The sequence below is a fragment of the Eptatretus burgeri genome, chromosome 2 (genome assembly GCF_056783735.1).
Source record: "Eptatretus burgeri isolate ZD-2024b chromosome 2, Ebu_testis_v1, whole genome shotgun sequence".
Classification (NCBI taxonomy): Eukaryota; Metazoa; Chordata; class Myxini; order Myxiniformes; family Myxinidae; genus Eptatretus; species Eptatretus burgeri.
The window spans coordinates 18,864,685-18,882,836 of record NC_140962.1 but is presented as its reverse complement, the minus strand read 5'-3'; the positions used below and the strand labels follow the sequence as shown (position 1 = coordinate 18,882,836).

Genomic DNA, 18,152 nt, shown 5'->3' with positions numbered 1-18,152 from the left:
AAAAAACTATATACAGCACGATATCTCAAAAAGTTGTGGATGGATTATGACAAAACTTGGTGGATGAGTTTTGTAAGTGACAACAACAAGCCAATTGGATTTTGGTTCAGGTCTGGATCCAGATCTGGCCGATCAGTGCGATACAAAACGTAAACTTTCAGCCTAGAGGAGGTATGGACTCTACCGAGTGCTGTTCTGGTTTACTAAGTTTTTTTATGGGAAGTTGGGGGCGGGGGGGGTGATTTCTAGATGGACGATTCCACATAATATTTATTCTTGCAACAAATATTGCAAAGTTTATATCAAAAATATCAGTCTCTGTTACAGATTTATAGTTGAGAGAGATTTTTGCCAAAAATGAGAGACCTGACTGACTGGAAGGGAACAAATTGTTGGTGCTCACAGGGTTGGGCATTCCATGACTGAAACCTCAAAACTTATTAAAAGGAACAGTCTCCAAAATAATGACAGCATGGGAAAAGAAAGGAAAAACTTGTATAAGCAAGTCTAGCAGTGGTCAGAAGTGTAAGCTGTATAATCGGCACAGACGTGGGTTTTCAAGAATTTTCATGAAAACCCCCAGAACAACAGCTGCAAAAGGGGCTGTAGAACTGAATACATACCTAACCCGGCCAATTTCTATCAAGACAACTCATCTTGACTTGAACAAAGTAGAGTTTTGTAGCAGAGCTGTCACATGCAAACACTTCTTTATGAAAATAAATGCACTGTCCCGCAAAGAGGAGTGCATGTAACACAAGGACTGGACTTTGGAGCAGTCGACAAATGTAATATGGTCAGATGAGTCCTCCTTCAACTTATTTTCAACAAATGGAGTCTACGTTTGGAGACATCCCAAGGACACCGACAACCTTGACTGCCTTCTCCCAACAGTCAAGCATGGAGCAGGCTCTGTAATGATTTGGGCAGTAATGTCATGGAGATTATTAGGCTTGATTATTACACTACGCAGCGCAGTAACTGCTAATAACTATGAAGCCATTCTTCGTGACAAAATGCATCCCATGATGCAAACTTTGTTTCCTGAAGGAGGTGCCCATTTCCAAGACAATAATGCTCCAAAGCACACTGCTGTAAATATTAAATATTGGTTCGAATAACATCAGAATGAAGCAAAAACGTAATTTCTGGCCAACTCAATCACTACATTTCAATATTATTGAGCAATTGTGGTCAATTCTCAAGAACAAGATGAGGAGCAGATTTCCCCCACTAATGTCACTCCAAGAACTTGTTGCCCTTCTGATTGAAGAATGGTATAATATACCAACATGAGATGTACAAAACTTGTACCGGTCAATCCTATGCAGGATTGATGCTGTATTGTCTTCAAGGGTAGTCCGACTCACTATGAATAAATAAAGTACACATTTTCACAGGTGTTTCGATTTTTTTTGTCCAACCCCTGTACATTCTTGTAATTTTTGACTTCTGTATTGCAAGAGCTGCTGCTCAGTGTCAAATTAAATCCAACTCAAAACGTTTAAATCGGTACATTTTAACAAGATGAAATGACATTTCTGCTATCTGTGCAGTATTCCAATGCAATGTAGCAAATTTGTTCCACCTGCCCCCGGAGTGAGTGGATGTTTCTAGTATGTGCAAACTCCACCATTAATCTTAGATCAATGTTAAAAAAAAGATCCTTCTCTCCCTCTCCCTCTCCCTTCACAATTATTCTCTGTCCTGTGCAGCCATTGCCATACTAAAGCAACAACCAACAGGGGCCTTCGTTATCCGAGACAGCACATCATTCTGTGGGGCCTTTGGCCTTGCTATGCGAGTATCAGCAGCACAGGCCTGCCTGAAACATCACAGTAAGACTCACCACTCGTATGAAGTTTACAATGGTGCATTTATGTTGTAATCCATGAACAAAGTTCATCAACTCACTTCATCAAAGTGTGACACTTTCATTTTCTGCACAATAAATTATTGAAACTCACCAGTCCTACAACGAGTTTAGAGGACCACAGAGTTAGTCTGATAAAGTTTGGAGGACTGATGCCTGGCTCAATAAATTTTTTTAAAATGCAATTCCAGCCTGGCAAAACTACCACAAAAACAAGGAAGGATGTACCTGTTGGATTAATAAGTGGTCACAGGCAGAATACCATAATGATAGAATATTAGGTGCAGATTAATACTCAGTAAGGTGTGCTAATATCAATGCATTTATAACACATAATCACACCTCACTCAATGTTTGTGAAACATAAAAATACCATGTGTGATATTTTAACTCAAAGTGGACCTCTTGTGCAGGTGAGCGAGACAGTGACCCGATCAGACACTTCCTCATTGAATCTACAGCCAAAGGTGTTCAGCTTAAGGGCAGTACTCAGGAACCCATCTTTGGTTGGTATTTCCTTTATTTCTCCTTTCTACTTCGTCCTCTTCGAACCCATTTGAAGCCTCCTTGCTGCACTGAACAACACCTCACTATATTTATCCTCAAGTAATTCAGGCCTAATTATTTCCTGAATTCACTTTTCCTCATCCTGTCCCCACACCTCATTCTTCCACATCTCCCTCTTATTGCATTTAGTCTTATTCCACTTTGTCCCATCATGATTTTTGTTGCTGCATCGGCCCGGGATCTTAACCGACAGTTGTTTGTTTCTCGACAGGAAGTCTCTCAGCTCTCATTTACCAGCACTCAATTACAGCACTCTCATTGCCCTGCAAACTTCTCATTCCAGAAAAAGGTGGAATATTATTCTCTCTCTATTCTCAAAACTAAGTCACATTTAACAAGGTAGTGCAGGAATTTCTATGTACAAGTCATCAAACTATCCACTGGCTTTTCAGACATAAATTCCAACCGACTTTATGCTTTTAATAAATGAATGTGCATAATTTTCAAAGAGAATACATTTACTCGCTGTCTTCCAAATGATTTTTTTTTCTTCTTCTTCTGCACAAGTTATCAGCAAGAAATTAAAAGTAAACAAATATGGGACTTCTGGGCAGTAATGGATGTTGACAGTAAAAGCTTGAGGCATTTTGGGAATTAGGTTTGTACAAAATATTTTTGAGAAGGAATTGGTTATGTGGATCACTTAAATACAACACATGGATGGGATTATTGACAAAAATTCCATCACTCTCAAATAAATGTTTTGGATTTCCTCATGCATTTCAAAATGAGCTTTTCGAGGTTCAAAATCTTACCTGGTGACATAACTGAGCAAAGAATCCTGATAATCTTCCATCAGTGATATTTAGCTGATAAATCCTCAACCTGCTTGAAAATCTTCTTTACCTGCGACAAGAGGGTTGATATAACTCATAACAGAACATCATGAACAATACTGAATCATAATTCCATTTGATGCCACAATCGGCCTCCTCTTTTATGCTTTGAATCAGTTTCACTTGAAAATGCGTTTGTACCAGTAGGCTTCTTATTTTTGCCTTTTATTACCTGTTGCTGTGCAAAACAGTCATTTCCTGCAGCACAGTAGTCCTTTTCTTTGGCCCTGTGATCAACGGTGAGCGCGTTTTGGCTTTGACTTCCAATTGTCCCAGCAGAAATGAGTCATAACTCAGGATTAGCACATGCTTGTGAGTCACCTATTGTTTCTGTGAAGTGTCTATAAATGCATAACTCTAAAAAATAAACTTTGCCGACTCTGAGCACACTGCCTAAAGATCTCTTGAACGCAGGACTGTAGTACAGCAAGTCCTCCACTGATGTTGCTCCGATTTACATTGTTTTCCGAGAACGTCGCCGATACATTTGGGACCATAATTCGATTTAAAATGCATCGATTCATTGCAATGTTGTTTTGAAAAGAGAAAAATGAAAATATTTAAAGAAAACCATGGGCACGGATTACTTTGGGCAGCTAAACACGAGAGAATGTGCTCACAGTGTGACCCCATTAGTCCTGATAGAATAACAAAAGGCAGAGACAAGGTGATGGATAATAAGGAGAGATTAAGTGTGTGGATCAAAGATCAAGGTTAACATAATGTGCTGTGAGTTTGATTATAATACAGGAAAAAGCAAAATCACGATTTCAGGACGTAAAGACAATGCATGGGGAGGGTTCAACGATGGAAAGCTTTTTAGGAACCTGTAGTTGGTTACAACCGTTTACACATCATTGCAATTTGTTATAATATCATTTTTGTACTTATTTAATACTAGCAAATACTACTTGTTGCTTCGCTGATGGGGACAATAAAGGGGGGGGGGGAGGAAGAAAGAGGGAGATAGAGATAGAGATAGAGATAGAGATAAAGAGGCAGGTGTCGGGTGAGAAGGGAAGGGCGGCAGAGAGGATGAAGAAAGCGCAGCTAGGAAGGGGGAGGGGAGAGTAAGAAGGAGAGGAGGTGGGGAGAGCGACACCACACCAAACGTTATTGTTCACAGCGGGAGGGAAGTGTGTGTGTGAGAGAAAGAGAGAAAGAGAGAAAGAGAGAAAGAGAGAAAGAGAGAAAGAGAGAAAGAGAGATAGAGAGAAAGAGAGAAAGAGAGAAAGAGAGAAAGAGAGAAAGAGAGGGAGAAAGAGAGAAAGAGAGAAAGAGAGAAAGAGAGGGAGAAAGAGAGAAAGAGAGAAAGAGAGAAAGAGAGGGAGAAAGAGAGAAAGAGAGAAAGAGAGAAAGAGAGAAAGAGAGAAAGAGAGAAAGAGAGAAAGAGAGAAAGAGAGAAAGAGAGAAAGAGAGAAAGAGAGAAAGAGAGAAAGAGAGAAAGAGAGAAAGAGAGAAAGAGAGAAAGAGAGAAAGAGAGAAAGAGAGAAAGAGAGAAAGAGAGAAAGAGAGAAAGAGAGAAAGAGAGAAAGAGAGAAAGAGAGAAAGAGAGAAAGAGAGAAAGAGAGAAAGAGAGAAAGAGAGAAAGAGAGAAAGAGAGAAAGAGAGAAAGAGAGAAAGAGAGAAAGAGAGAAAGAGAGAAAGAGAGAAAGAGAGAAAGAGAGAAAGAGAGAAAGAGAGAAAGAGAGAAAGAGAGAAAGAGAGAAAGAGAGAAAGAGAGAAAGAGAGAAAGAGAGAAAGAGAGAAAGAGAGAAAGAGAGAAAGAGAAATAGAAAGAGAGAGAGAGAGAGAGAGAGAGAGAGAGAGAGAGAGAGAGAGAGAGAGAGAGAGAGAGAGAGAGAGAGAGAGAGAGAGAGAGAGAAAGAGAAAGAGAGAGAGAGAAAGAGAAAGAGACAGAGACTGAGACTGAGACAGAGACTGAGACTGAAAAAAAACAAAAGACAGGTGAGGGGTGGAGGTGGAGTTAGCAAAGAGAATGATAAATGATGCTTCATGATCGAACAGCTGTACACACAATAACACAACAGAGTTTGTAAAGTAATCTGCTGGCACATCTGCAAAAACTTTGATATTCCAGTTCCAGAAAATTTGTGGGAGAATTAACCAAAAGCAATCACTGAAAACATTGAAGCACCGCTCACGTACGACCTAATGATCCCAATGGGCGAAAACAAAGCATTGCGACCAAATACCATACTTAGGTGAAAAAAAGAGAGAAGAAGGCATTGCTGATTGAGGTGTTGATACCGGTGATTTTGGACTAACGATGCAGAAATCAAGAAAATGACCAAACACCAAGATCTCAACAATGAAGTGAAAGGATCCTGGAAACTGAAGAATGCCAAAGTTATGTCAGTGATAGTTGGAGCTATGGGAATGATGAAGAAGAACCACAGGAGATATTAAAAACCATCCCTGGGAATATCACCACAAACAAACTACAGTTGGTAGCCATGCTGGGCTCAGTTACGATCCTGAAGAGAGCCCTCAGCAAAAAACTTTGAAAACAGAAACTTCACAGCTTGGTCTGTGGATTGTGACCCCCTTACTGTAATGAAGGTGTATACTTTGAGCCCACCAATCAACAACACACACACACACACACACACACACACACACACACACACACACACACACACACACACACACTTCGAGACCTGGGAGGGATCTGTTCCACCTTCTGAAACCCTGTATGTAGACACACACACACACACACACACACACACACACACACACACACACACACACACACACACACACACACACACACACACACACACACACACACACACACACACACACACACACACACCAAGTTCCGTTCTGGTAATAGAGTTGATATAGATACACACACTCGCAAACGTACACACGCATAAAATACGTAAAAACGACAAACACAAAGATTTACCTTGAAACAGAGTTCATTGAAAGAGGAATTCAAGTGGGAAATTAACAAAATTCAATTGATAAATATATCAAGGCACCTGGTCGGATGGACCTTATTGTTTTTACATATGTATCGATGTCGAAGTGAGGGGTGGATTATATTAGGAGATCGCACAAAAAGGTTAAACAAAACGATGTCCTGTAAAAATAAAATTGCACATTTTCAGCGGATCAGACACCAACCGAGGCACCAACCGCACGGCACCGCAGGGCCCAACACAGGCGGAAACATATGTCTGTCTATTTGATGTTCCATTGAGAGCACGGGTATTTTACCAAAATGAACAACCATGCAACTTGGACAGCGCTTGCCAAGTGGCTTAAGCACTCAAGCAAGCACTCCAATGAAATGGTTGATAAGAAACAGCTCATTTGGCACGCTATGAGCTACACATTAAACATACACTTCCAGGAGACGTGTGAAATGTCATATGTATCCGAATTGGACAAATGAACACTTTTCTAGGATTTGGAACTGCTTGGAAATTCGATTCTGGGCCTTAAATTTTGTAATTCTTCTTAGTTTAAGAGATACTCATGGTGATCGCATGTGCGGACATGAAATAAAGCAACGAATGCTGCCATTTCCAGGTGCTTATAAGCATTGCAATGTACCCAGCAATTCGTAACTATGATGAACAGGCATTCGACAATATAAGTGAAGAAAGTGAAAAAAAAAACTTTATTGTTAAGAAATTGTTGCGGCCTGTTCCAAGTCAAGGCAAGGTTGAGTAGGCCAAAAAACATGGTGGCTTTAGACCCTAGCGAAGTTACCGAGGAAACGTCTTAAGATCCCAGACAGCGAGGTGGCTGAGGATCACCTGATTAAAGATATAATTAAATAAGGCTGTTAATTGTCTTCAAAAGGGGTGTTTTAATTAACCCAAACACCCAATTTTCACTCTTGCACTTCCTTGGAGTTTTCTTCATGTGCATGCCAAGTTTCAGGCTGCTCGGTTTTATAGTTTTGGAGTTATGGAGGAGACACACTGACACACACGTACGTACACATGTACACACACGTACACACACTTATTAGTATAGATTCTTTTCTGCAAAGTTTGTCCAAAAAATGCCTCCAGGAGAATATCCTAAATTTTTGACTAAGTCAGGGTAAAATAGGGTTTAATTTATGTCGTTTCGCCTCATGTCAGTTTTCCAGGAACACATCCCCATTGTAAATAGAGCATTTACCATTGTGATGATACTTGCCTAAAGCTGTTGCTTTGTTAGTGGGGATACTTCTTGGTTCCACCCCATCCTCGTTCTGGTAAAAAAAAAAGTTCCTAATTTCCTTTATAATCTATAATAAAAAAAAGGTTCATATAATATATATATATATATATATATATATATATATATATATATATATATATATATATATATATATATATATATATATATATATATATTAGCAGGGAACCCGTCGAAAATGGGTAATGTCACTGAAATGGATGCTCATTCTTACCCCTGAATTTCATGAAAGATAAGCATCAGTTCACCACAAAAATTATATTAAGCCCCCTTCCAGATAGTAAAGTAAATACCTGCCAATTGTCCAGAGGTTACGATGTGATTTGGCGTTTCTGTCTGTCATATATATATATATATATATATATATATATATATATATATATATATATATATATATATATATACATATACACATATATATATATATATATATATATATATATATATATATATATATATATATATATATATATATATACCATTAGGCTTCGTGTTGCCTTTACTCATTTCCTCTCCTTTGTTCCATCTCTTCATTCATTGTTTAGATCTTGAGGAGAAATTGACTGCACGGTCTGACTGCCACTTGCTTAAAGAAGGTATTTATATCCTTAAAACTGTATTTGGAACGCAAGATTCTTTTTATCTTTACAGAAGCTAAATATTTCATTTTAGATTCAGGACAAAGTGTGTGTGTGTGTGTGTGTGCGTGTGCGTGTGCGTGTGCGTGTGCGTGTGCGTGTGCGTGTGCGTGTGCGTGTGCGTGTGATTTTCATAGAACATCAACCATCAATACCAAACCTCAACTCCGCAGATTGCACGTCGCTTTATCTAGCGTCCATTGATTTGGAGTCACTCACGGGGCCAAGGGCCATAGCTAAGGCTGTAAGTGAGGTCCTGGACACCTCCCCAAGGCCCATCAGTACACCAGTCTTCTTGCGCATCAGCTCACAAGGAGTGACTCTCACCGACAACAACCGCAGGTTTGCCTAATTACACGACAGACATTTTGTTATGTTTGTGGTGTAGATGGAGGAATTTCATAGTGAAGGTAGGATTGTATAATGTTGTATGGTCCGTGGATGAGGAGGAGACATCTCAATGTAAATTAAGTAGGGAAAACTGTCAGCTTTAGATTGTCATGTGTCATCACATGGGGGGTGGTGCTGTTAGGTAGGGATTAAGGCTAATTTCTCCCAGTGTCATTGCCCCCTGTGACCTTTTCCTACGTTTTTGCATTTACAAAGCCGGCTATTAAAAAAAAGAACAACGCTTTAACAACAACAACCAGCAGGTCTCGTCCCGAGGCTGAGGATTGGTCGGTGTGAAGTGAGAGAAGAGAGTATGATCGGAGAGAGGAGATAGTTGGCGTGAAGAACGCAGTTGAGATAGAAGGTTTCATTTTTGCTCTCCTCTCGGCATGATAAAATAGAAGTGTGTTCTCATTGTTCGTGCTGGTGTGAATTTGTTCACGGACTGAAGCAAGATGCTAGCCATTAACTGTTGCTGGGTCGTGAAGGGTGTACTTTTCTGAGAAGAGAAGAAGAGCGCACCTCATGGCCTTATCTCGGGGCCTCAGAAATTGTCCCATCGTTTGGTCAAGGAGAAAGGCTGCGCCCATTTGTTGTGAGCAGACCTGGTGTAAGAGGAACGGTGTGGCAAGTTCGTTCGTGAAAAGAAGCTGCTCAGCGGTTTCTGGGCCCTGGCGTTGAATACCGCCACACCAATTACCTCACGTACGCTTCCCGCCCAGAGAGCGACTTGGCGCCATTTTGGGTGAGGTTTCCCGTGCAGGATGATATGGGTTCGATGGCACCAGGCTCCTAAAAGACCATCTCTGAACACATAGCTAAGTGCCAGAATAAAGGGAGGATTCTCTTTTATTTCATCTTTCCCCTTGTCTGTATTTATGTCCATGTGGAGACATATATGCCTGTTGTTGTCTTAATGGCTGGAGTGGTGGGCTTGGGATTCAAGGGTCCTGAGTTGAAATTCTGTTTGGCTATCAAATTAATACCAGGTGAGGTTGACTCAGCCTGTCATCCTTCCGAGGTTAGCAAAAATGATTACCAGCTTACTGGTATCCTGCGTCAGAGTGGTGACCTGTCCAGGATTGTTCCCAATAGTCCAGGAGACTGCTTCGGCAGCACCAACGCTCTGTACAGAGTATGGTCCCAATGGATGGATGGATCGAGACGTCTGAAAATTAGCTTTCGTTTCCCTCACGTTTTTATTATCACGCATTGATTTATTTCCATTATAAATATTTGATTTATGTTCATTGAACCCTTGTTTTTCATATTTGCATGTGTCTATCTATTCATCGTGGGTTCGAGTAGAAACCCTTGTGCTTCCGTCTGGTACGTACTTTGCCGCCCTGCATCCTGCGCGTGCTATAATCTCCAAGGATCACGTATTTGCCTCCAAGGTAGAACCGTTCGGCTATCCGTCCAGGTCGGTGTTAACCGCCCCGTCCACATGGTCAAGGGTGAGAATTGACTTCACCGGGTGGACACGACAATATTTTACCAACTCTGCACAACGTATGGAAATCCCAATAACAATAGACGTCGTATATTCAGCATTCCCATCTGAGCGCATTGTTTATGAGGTTGGAATCTGATCTTCACATTCCACATATTATGGTGAAAAATAAAAAAATATATATTTTAACATCTTCAGAGATGCCAACTTTTGGAAATCAGAATTAGGGAGGATTTTCAACCGACACCAAATAATGTGCGCGAAGCGCACATCTCGAGCGCGGAGCGCTCGACCCTTGCGCCGGGGTCCATGGCCCGCCTTAGGGCCCTGGAAGCTCTGGGGTTCTAGACGCTCTCTAGTGCCCTCTGAGCCCTATTTTGGAGCATTTAACATGTTAAGAATTCCCACTTTTTGAACAAAAAAAGGGGAAAATTGTGCACTTTTTAATGTTACATGTATGTTAATATTAGTAAGTTAGGGGACAATGAAAGATTAACAAAAAGCACAAAAGAAGCAATATTTTTCTTACCTTACTGGCTGGTACTACTGCTGCTTGCTTTTTCCATGGCAGCTTTGCTGAGTGACAGCTGTGTGGCTCTTTTAGCCCTTCTGATTATGTCTTTGCTGTATTCTCTCTGGTAGCAAGGGGTGCTATGAGCTAGTTTTTCAATTAAGAGAGCTTCCAGGGTTTTGACACTCAAATTGGGACGAAATTCAGTATGATTCTTCCGTACAAGACTGAGTGCCCGCTCACATGATGCGTTCGAATGAGGAATGACCAAGATTCCCTTCATCACTTTGCTCAAATTAGGATACTTCTTGGCACCAGTGCAGGGATCTGTGAGCTGTGAAATCCGATGCCACTGCTCATCCACTCTCACTGTCTCAGTAGCAATTGTAGCTATGGAGGCGTCTGCCTGGGAGTGAGCGAATTCACTCTCAAGACTGTCTATGTCACTATCACCGCCACTGAACAGACAGGGGAATTTCTTGATGAAAAACTCCACACAGTCAAACCCCACTTCTTGGTGTAGCTTAACATCCAGCACCTGAGCATGCTTGGCTAATTCATCACCTAGCGGCCAGGTTTTGAAGATGTAATTGCAGGCTTTCACATAATATGAGCGAACTGCACTGAAGAAACCTTGGATGTCTGACTCACTCAGAGTGAAGGTGGATTTCTTGAGACTCCTTTGTTCCCTTATATACAGTTTGGCATCGTTCCCAATCATGAGGTCCTCATCATTCTTCTGATGATTTCTGTCAGAGAAGGGTACATTTACCAGAGCAACCGATGACACCGATGGTTTCAAAAACCGTACGAAGATATCTTTCAGAAGACCATTCAATTCAGAAGACCAGAAGACCAAGATCAGGAGATGAATACAGGGTTCGTCTCTTTGGAGCAGAAGATTCCCCTTCTCAAAAAGCTTGTTAGCATATCGAAGGAAGAAACAATAGAGTTTTGTTTGTGGAGACAAGAACATCCTGTTGACACGTTTTTCTCTAGATTCCTGCACAGTGTTTGAGGAAGATGCGCTTTTAGTTGTAGAACTCGTAGTACACTTAGCCGCAGGGCGATCACACTTGCGTTTACTGCCAGCAGAAGAGGTCAGAGTCGTAGTACCAGATCCAATTTTACGTTTGAGGAGAGAGCTTGAGGTAGGTGCAGCCAAGGAAGAAGACCTCTGATTCGAAGGTTTTGCTGAGCTTCTATCAAGTGATTTGGCAAAAGCAGAACTTAACTTGGGTCCTTCTTTGCCTGTAGATGGGACTATCACAGTCTTTCTCGACTCTGAAGGGATCTGCTTTGTAGATGAACGTGATGAAGGGCCGGTGATGCTACCTGCTCTCAGCATTGGTTTTGGTGCTGTCCCTGCTGTCTTCTTCGCAGCAGATACTGCAGTGGTAGTGGTGAATGCTGCTCCACTAGTGCTTGATCCTGCAGTGCCAGTACTGGCAGTAGATACAGTGCCGTCCTTCTTGCTCGTTGTTAGAGTCTTGGCTACAGTTGGTTGCATTTTTCTTCGTACTTCTTCTTTGAAGAAGAGGCGAAGTGGCTCCCACTGTTCAATCAGCCTGTCTAGGCACTGACCAAGGGACAGCCACCTTGTTGCGACATGCTTCAGAATCTTGTGTGTCGGGGCATCACAGAGTTCTTGCAGTGCTTTCACTCCTTTGACGCGTTTACTACTTTTGTCCAAGTAGTAGTAAATATCGATGAGAAAGTCATCTAATTCAATGGGTAAGGCCTGAGCCGCCTTCTTGGCCGTATTGTGCATCATATGGCAAGGGCATCCCACGATGTAGCACTCTGGATTTTGTTTGTGGATATAAGCAGCGACTCCTTTGTGCTTGCCCACCATGACAGAGGCATTATCAGCACAAAAGGAAACACAATTTCCCCACGGAATTTTCCTGTCACTGAACTCATGATCAAGCAGTTTGAAAATGTTTTCTCCAGTGGAATCTTGTTTGCACGCAGGCAAACTTAGCAAACCTTGCTTCACAATCCCAGCACTGTTGTCATAGTACGAAATCAGGACAGGATATAGCTGGGCCTCACCACTGTCATTGCTACCGTCTGGAGCTAGGCTAAATGGAGCTAGTCTAGCAATATCGGCAATAGATGAAGCAGTAACATTTGACAACTCACCAATTACACTGGTCAACAACAAATTTGTTGTCTGCAGTTTTTAAGCTGATTTAGGACGAATCTGATGCGCTGAATCCAAAACTCACATTAGTTTTGTTCAATCAGGTCAAGTTTTTGAGATATGGCCACATGTCGTTTTTTACATTTTTGTTCACATGTACGCATGTGTGGAGCATTTTAGAAGAAGTTGGTGGGCGTAAAATGTCATGTCAAATAATTGTTTTGATTGGAAATAATTATTTTAATGACAAGAAGTATTCAGGTACGATAGTTCTAGGTGATTATGTCGAAAAGGGATCAGTTTGAAGTCATAAAACCTCAAAATCTTCCAAAAATTGGTGAGGCAAAGCATAAAGTTCGTGGATCAAAACTAAAGTTAATGGGGCAGATTTTGTAATAATGTGATACAAAAAAGTTGTATTTCTTGAAATAACGAACTCTGAAGAATGTACAATACCTACATGCGCCAATTTATGACATGCGCTTCTGCTCAAGCTTGGAGTGCCACAGTACGAACCCAAAGATTGGAGACTGTTCATTGACAGCAGCAAGCGATCACTGAAATGTGTTCTGCTACACAACGGCAACCAGTTTGCCTCTGTACCCATCGCTCACTCGACTACACTGAAGGAGAAGTATGAAGCGGTGAAGTACGTGCTGGAGAAAATTGGTTATGATCAGCTTAAGTGGTTTATTTGTGTTGACCTGAAGATGGTGAACTTTTTGTTGGGACAACAGTCTGGCTTCACCAAGTACCCATGTTTTCTGTGCATGTGGGATAGTAGGGACCGTGCTCAGCATTACACGAAGAAGGACTGGCCTGTGCGGGAGGAATTGGTGCCATGCAAAGAAAGGAACGTCATCAACGACCCTCTGGTGGACAGAGACAGAATACTCTTCCCACCGCTGCACATCAAGCTCGGTTTAATCAAGCAGTTCACCAAGGCTCTGGACAAAGATGGTGACTGCTTCACTTACTTGTGCCAGGCTTTTCCAGGATTGACCATGGAGAAGTTGAAAGCTGGCATCTTTGATGGTTCTCAGATCCGTCAGCTCATCAGAGATCCAGAGTTCAAAAACTCAATGAACGAAGTGGAACTGGAAGTGTGGAAGACATTTGTTTTGGTAGTGAAGAACTTTCTTGGCAACAATAAGGCCAGAAACTACGCAGAACTTGTCAACAACATGCTGACTGCTTTCAGAAACCTGGGCTGCAACATGAGCATCAAGATGCACGACCTATTTTCACATATGAACCGGTTTCCTGAGAACCTGGGTTCAATGAGTGACGAGCAGGGGGAGAGATTCCATCAGGACATGAAGGAGATGGAGACCAGGTATCAGGGTCGCTGGGACGCAGTCATGATGGCTGACTACTGTTGGAATCTGAAGAGAGACCTCCCTGCCGCTGAACATTCCAGGAGTTCGAAGAAACGGAAGTTCAAGCCCTGAAGTTTGAACAGTGGTGACGCAACATGCAATTTACTTGTACTTACCTTTATCAATGCCCACCATTCAGATGACAGTAATCGATGTTTCTATCATGTAATCAATAAATGTTGTTGGCAAAACATTTTTTTTTCTTAAAAACATGTTTAGGATGATATGTGTTGACAAAAATCAGCTGATAATGCCACAAAAATGTAATTGATTTTGTCACAAGATCTGATTTTTTCAAATCAACTAAGCACAAAAACCTGACCTGATGGAGAGAAATGGATGCCATTTCCTGATTCAGCAGTGCCAGAATACCCTAATTCACTTGTAGAAATCTAGACAACATTCAGAAAGTAAAAAATTGTTGACCAGTGTTCTTTTTTTCTTCTTTGTTCTTTTATTTTTATTTTTATTTTTTTTTTTTGTTCTTGCACATCTTGCACATCTTGCAAGTTTTTGTTCTTGCACATCCATACTTTGAAGCAACTTTTGAATCTGGAAACATCTTTTGAAATAGAGGTCCAGCATGATCTGAGACTGATATGGGCAAGTTATGTTCCACAATAAATCCACAAAAGAGAAGTTCCGCTCGAGTAACATCCTCTTCCTCGCTTGTCCCTTGTTTGGTGAAATAATTCAGAAGTGTACCGGTACTCGTGCTCGAAGATCTCTCCTTTGCAATGTCTGTGTGCCGTTTGCTTCCAACGTGCTTCCGAATATCATCGCGACCTCCGTGCTCAACTGAAATATCAACGCTGCATACTGTACAATACGCATGGTGAATTCCTCTTTCAGACTTTCGAATACACGGGTATTGGAGACTGTATTCGGTCTTGTACTTCTGAGACCATTTCTTGGTCTTCGTAAGCTTCTTTTCTGCCATTTCGTAATCAACATCGAGGGCTTGAAGCATCGGTAACTTCGAAGTCGATGTTCCACAGCTGCAGCGCGACTCGTAGAACTCTAGCGGCTGTTAAACACCGCACGGTGGTCGCGACCGCCGGGCTGGTACGGGGCCCAGCTGCATGCAGTGAGCGTATCGCATGCATATACACTGTGCATACATACCGCATGCACTGTATTGCACACATACCGCATGCACTAAATCTCAGTGCATGATCGCATAAGCGAGATCCAGACCCAATGTTTCGCTGCTCCTCATTTGAATTTGCAATTTTTTACGTACAATTTGGTAGCAGCGAACGTTATGGAGTTACCACATGCTATACGTAGCAGACGATGCTTTTCATTCAATTCTCATACTAGTACATTCTGATTAGTGAACAGTGCAAAAATATCAAAATTTCGGGAGGATAAGGATAGTGATCGTAAGGGCGGGAGTTTGGGTGAATTTTCGGAAGCCTCCCGATGAAATCGGGAGGGTTGGCATTGCTGCATCTTTTCCTGAAAAATCTAAGGCTGGAAACACCCAATTAATTGCTTCAAAATAATGACTGAATTTTCTCAACTGAATGTTAACATAACTCTCTCAACATTCAGTTGAGAAAATTGATTGTCCCTCCCTGCCTTACTTGTTGATGTATTAACTATTATATATCGTTATTTCAAATGTGATGCCATTTCCTCGAGGAGATGTAATAGAGACCAAAAGATGAATTGTTAACTCTCGCTCTGTATTCTATCATATAACATGTTCCAATTTACTTCATGTGAATGCATCTTGCCTTTGTTTGCATATTGTTGTGGTTGTAGAAATTCGCAAACCACCATTCAGGTCCCGTAGGTGAGATATCTCTGTAAGTACATGTGTAGTTAGGCCCAAACCCGTTGTTTAGAGGGAATAAATGTGATTCATTCGGGCTGCGACCCTTTGAGATAGCCGTTTTTCTGTTCTATCTTTATTTTGAACCAACCACGTCTCAACCGCCATCACACAACAACCACCAACCACAACGCCGCTTCACAACAACAACAACGCCAACAGCCACGATCTTTACCTTCACAACTCGCTCCCGCAAACATCGCATCACCGCCATTCCAAACGGCGCCATGGCCATAAACCACCACCATAAAGCCTCCACCACCTTCACCTATCTCCTTCTGCGGCCATTCCCGCACCACCTGTGAGCATCGAGCGTCAGGCTGTCCTGGGCTCGTACGGGACGCGCGCCGAGCCGCGAGTGCAAAATGCGGCCTTTCCGAGGAGAATTCGGATCAGGAATGCAACACGCCCACTTCTGATCCATCCAATCAGCAAGCACGGGGCGGTTTGGCCCCGCCTCCAGGCGCGTCTGTGTGGAATCGAGATATGCAAATTCTAGGATCAGGGGAGATTCACGCCCCTTTTTCTCCGTCCAATGGGCGAGCGTGGCTCCACCCCCGAGCTCGTCCTGATCCGGAAATTTGCATATGGGTTCTCCTGCCGGCCTATAAAGCGCCGAGCGCAAGGCGAATCTGGCAGAGTCAGTTTTAGCAGAATCAGTTTGGGCAGAGTCGGCCTTAGAAGAGCGGAGAGTCGGCCTTGGAAGAGCGGAGAGTCGGCCTTGGAAGAGCGGAGAGTGTTTTGGGCAGTCAGTTTGGAAGAGCGGAGAGTGGCAGAAAAGCAAAGAGAGTTTTGGGGCAGAGAGAAAGAAGGGTTGTTGCGCAAGAGTTGTTGTTGCGAGGCAGTCAAGTCGGGTTGGAGCGCGGAGTGGAGTCGGGAGGCGAGGGCGTCCAGGTGGTTTTCGGCAGTCGGCTGAGGAGAATTGGGGGAAGAGTCCGAGGAGCTCGGGTCCGAGTCAAGGAAGACGGCGGTCGGCGACGAGGTCGCGGTGGAATCGCTCGTCACGGGACCCAAGCAAGCCAGCTATACTCTTTCCCCAGAGCATCAACAATTCACCCTTTCCCCCACGCCGAGATAGTGCGAAAAGGGGGCCCCGTTCCCACCCCACTCCAAGCGGTGCCAACGAAACTCGCGAAGGAGCACGAAGTCGGGGCACCGCCGCGCTGCCACATTTGCGGCTCATCACGAAGACACGGGTAGGACCCACCCAGTCTCGCGGACCTGACCGCTCCTTCAGGTCCCGCGCAAATATTGGCCCACAGGCCCCGTCTGCCCCCTTGTCTTTGAGGGTGGCCTTTTCTTTTGCTTTTGAGTAAATGTGTTGTTGGCGCCGTCTGTAAAGTAAAACTGTTTAAGTGTTGCCGTGTGCTCGCGTAGTCGGTAGTATCTCTGCGTCATTGTTTCTTTTGTAGCATTTGATATATGTGCATTCTGTTTGGCTGTATATGTGTGCTCTCCGTGTGCCACGGAATAAATGTGCATGATGTTGAACTGTTTTCCCATTTCGTTTCGTCTTTTCTTTAATTGAATCTCCATCTTGCTTCACGTAACGGGTTCGTAGTGGGCTTAATACGCCCGATAATTAATCGGAACGTCGAGGCCGACGATAACACCGCTCGGTTATCCCGATAGTACGGAACGGACTGCTTAAGCGGTTCGTGTCCGGTGTCGGCCTGCGGTGAGGTACGATCGCCCGGTCTACCATCCGCGTGGGTACTTAGGTAGGTCGAGTTTGGCGAACAACCCTATCCCAGGCGGGTGGCCGATTGGCACGATCGTGGTGAGGCCGAAAGGCCCACCTGTGACTGGCTGCGGGCGATAGTTCCCGGAGGGTCACGACAGAATTGTCTGTCCGGTGGGCGACGTGCCGCGATTCGAGTCACGTGGCCGTTCGCACGCCGGCGGGCGCGAATTCTCAACAATATTGTTGTGGTTACCAAATTCGCAAACCACCATTCAGGCCCCTTAGGTGAGGTATCTCGGTAAGTATATGTGTAGTTAGGCCCAAACCCGTTGTCTAGTGGGAATACATGTCATTTATGCGAGCTGCGACTCTTCAGGATAGCCGTTTTTCTTTTACTATCTTTATTTTGGACCAACCGCCATGATTACCACCACAACCACATCAACCACCAACCACAAACGCCGCTTCACCACGACCGCCACGACCTTCCCGTCACACCTCGCAACCGTAGCATCGCCACCGTTCTTGCCCCGCTGTGGGTACCGGTGTTGGACTCGTGCAGAGCGCGCGTCGAACAGCGTGTACAAAATCACGGATTTTGTGCTTCAAAAACGGATCAAAAACGACACACG

General features: G+C 43.2%; 1 protein-coding gene and 1 long non-coding RNA gene across 7 annotated transcripts in view; one reads left to right on the top strand and one right to left on the bottom strand.

The window, feature by feature from the left end:
* Positions 1-18,152, bottom strand: part of LOC147031516 (uncharacterized) — a 245,143-nt gene that overhangs the window by 193,175 nt on the left and 33,816 nt on the right. For both annotated transcript variants that reach the window (XR_015053356.1, XR_015053355.1), the window contains exon 2: positions 3,196-3,286. This is a non-coding gene — a long non-coding RNA (uncharacterized LOC147031516). The remainder of the gene's footprint in view (positions 1-3,195; positions 3,287-18,152) is intronic.
* Positions 1-18,152, top strand: part of LOC147031517 (tensin-3-like) — a 132,957-nt gene that overhangs the window by 101,280 nt on the left and 13,525 nt on the right. For 3 of the 5 annotated variants that reach the window (XM_085864386.1, XM_085864372.1, XM_085864407.1), the window contains 5 exons: positions 1,716-1,838; positions 2,287-2,379; positions 2,652-2,729; positions 8,025-8,075; positions 8,255-8,459. In XM_085864386.1, the coding sequence (XP_085720512.1) occupies positions 1,716-1,838; positions 2,287-2,379; positions 2,652-2,729; positions 8,025-8,075; positions 8,255-8,459 (550 nt within the window). The remainder of the gene's footprint in view (positions 1-1,715; positions 1,839-2,286; positions 2,380-2,651; positions 2,730-8,024; positions 8,076-8,254; positions 8,460-18,152) is intronic. The other 2 variants (XM_085864396.1, XM_085864381.1) reach the window with 1 other exon arrangement.